The 1,604-nt window shown below is 46.7% G+C and overlaps 1 protein-coding gene across 1 annotated transcript; it reads right to left on the reverse strand.

The window, feature by feature from the left end:
* Positions 1-889: 889 nt before the first annotated feature.
* LOC106699498 (40S ribosomal protein S27-like) lies at positions 890-1,235 on the reverse strand. Its single transcript, XM_014467912.2, has one exon. The coding sequence runs from the start codon at positions 1,207-1,209 to the stop codon at positions 955-957; it is 255 nt and encodes an 84-aa protein (XP_014323398.1). The 5' UTR covers positions 1,210-1,235; the 3' UTR covers positions 890-954.
* Positions 1,236-1,604: the final 369 nt, after the last annotated feature.

Raw genomic sequence — 1,604 nt, forward strand, 5'->3', positions numbered from 1 at the left:
TACCATGAGTGCCTGGGGAGGGAGGCCCCGGCAGAGAGAGGTCAAGGGGGTGGGGAGGGGGGGGGAAGGAGACATTATTTTTTATTTTTAGCAAAAACAGAATTTTTTTAGAGAAGGTAAAGGCCCCTGAGTCAGCTCTCTCGTGGCGTGTGCCTGCTCACGGCCATGCCTGCAAAGGTCCCACCTGCCACGCAGGTTCACGCGCAGCTCACGGGAAGGCCTGGAGGAGCCGGGCTCCGTGCTCAGCACTCGGAAGTTTGCGGGTCAAGCGTCCACAGCCCCTGACCTCGCAGGAGGCCAGGCTGGCGAGCCCCCCTGTAGGACAGAGGTCGGAAGTTTCCCCTTTTATAGGCACCCACACCCCTGGATGTTATGAATGTTATGAGGTTGTATGTAGCATGAACACTTCGTAATATTGATCGATTAAATGTAAGACAACTCAAAAAAAAACCCCCAAAACCCTCCTACTGTCTGTGGCCATTGGTTATGCTCATATGCATGCACACAAGTCCTTTGGTTGATCTCTTAACCCTCCTCCCCTGCCATCCCTCTGAGGTTTGAGGGTCTGTTGGAGCTTCTATGTCTCTGGATCTATTTTTGTTCATCAATTTATTTTGTTCATTATATTCCACAAATGAGTGAGATCATGTGATATTTATCTTTCTCCAACTGGCTTATTTCACTTAGCATAATGCTCTCCAGGTCCCTCCATATGGTTGCAAATGGTAAGAATTCCTTCTTTTTTACAGCAGTGTAGTATTCCATTGTGTAGATGTACCACTGTTTTTTAATCCATTCATCTGCTGATGGGCACTTAGGCTATTTTAGCTATGGTGAATTGTGCTGCTATGAACATAGGGGTGCATATATCCTTTTTTTGTGTGTGTGGTTTTTTTTTGTATCCAAAATGTGTTTATTGGGATGGTTTCCCACTCATCTTGATTTGAGGTGCGTTTAGTGCTGCTTCCTTCTGAAGGAGCATCCTTCTGTAAGCCTTGCTTTTCCTCCTGTTGGCTGACAGAGAACAGTGGAGCAACCAACGCACAAAACTACCGTTTGTGCATGGCTAAAGACGGTGGTGATTTTATAGCTTCCTGGGCACTTCACGTCCATGAAGTAGGAGTTGGGGCTCTGCACCAGGCGTTTCTTCTTGTGCTTCCTCTTCTCCTCCTCCGGGGAGGGGTGCAGGAGGTCCTTGGTGAGAGGCATGTTGTCGCGGGGAGGCCGTCACCGTCGGAAAGACCATACATCCTTTTTGATTGATGTTTCTGATTTTTCATTGTGGTTTTAAATTTGTGTTTTCTTTCTTTTTTTTTAAAAATAGAGTTTAATTGATTTCAGAGAGGGAGGGAGAGGGAGAGAGAAATAGAAAGATCAAGGATGAGAATCATTGATTGGCTGCTTCCTGCATGCCCCCTACTGGGGATTGAGCTCATAACCTGTGCGTGTGCCCTTGACCAGAATCAAACCTGGGACCCTTCAGTCTGCAGGCCAACGCTCTATCACTGAGCTATACTGGCCAGGGCTAATGTGTGTTTTCTTAATGACTAATGGTACTTAGTATCTTTTCATGTGCTTATTGGCCACTTGAATATCTTCTTTGG

Source organism: Myotis lucifugus, unplaced genomic scaffold (genome assembly GCF_000147115.1).
Source record: "Myotis lucifugus unplaced genomic scaffold, Myoluc2.0 scaffold_420, whole genome shotgun sequence".
In the NCBI taxonomy this organism is placed as follows: Eukaryota; Metazoa; Chordata; class Mammalia; order Chiroptera; family Vespertilionidae; genus Myotis; species Myotis lucifugus.

Excerpts from the sequence above, each read along its gene's own strand:
- LOC106699498 (XM_014467912.2), bottom strand. The coding sequence starts at position 1,209 with ATGCCTCTCACCAAGGACCTCCTGCACCCCTCCCCGGAGGAGGAGAAG.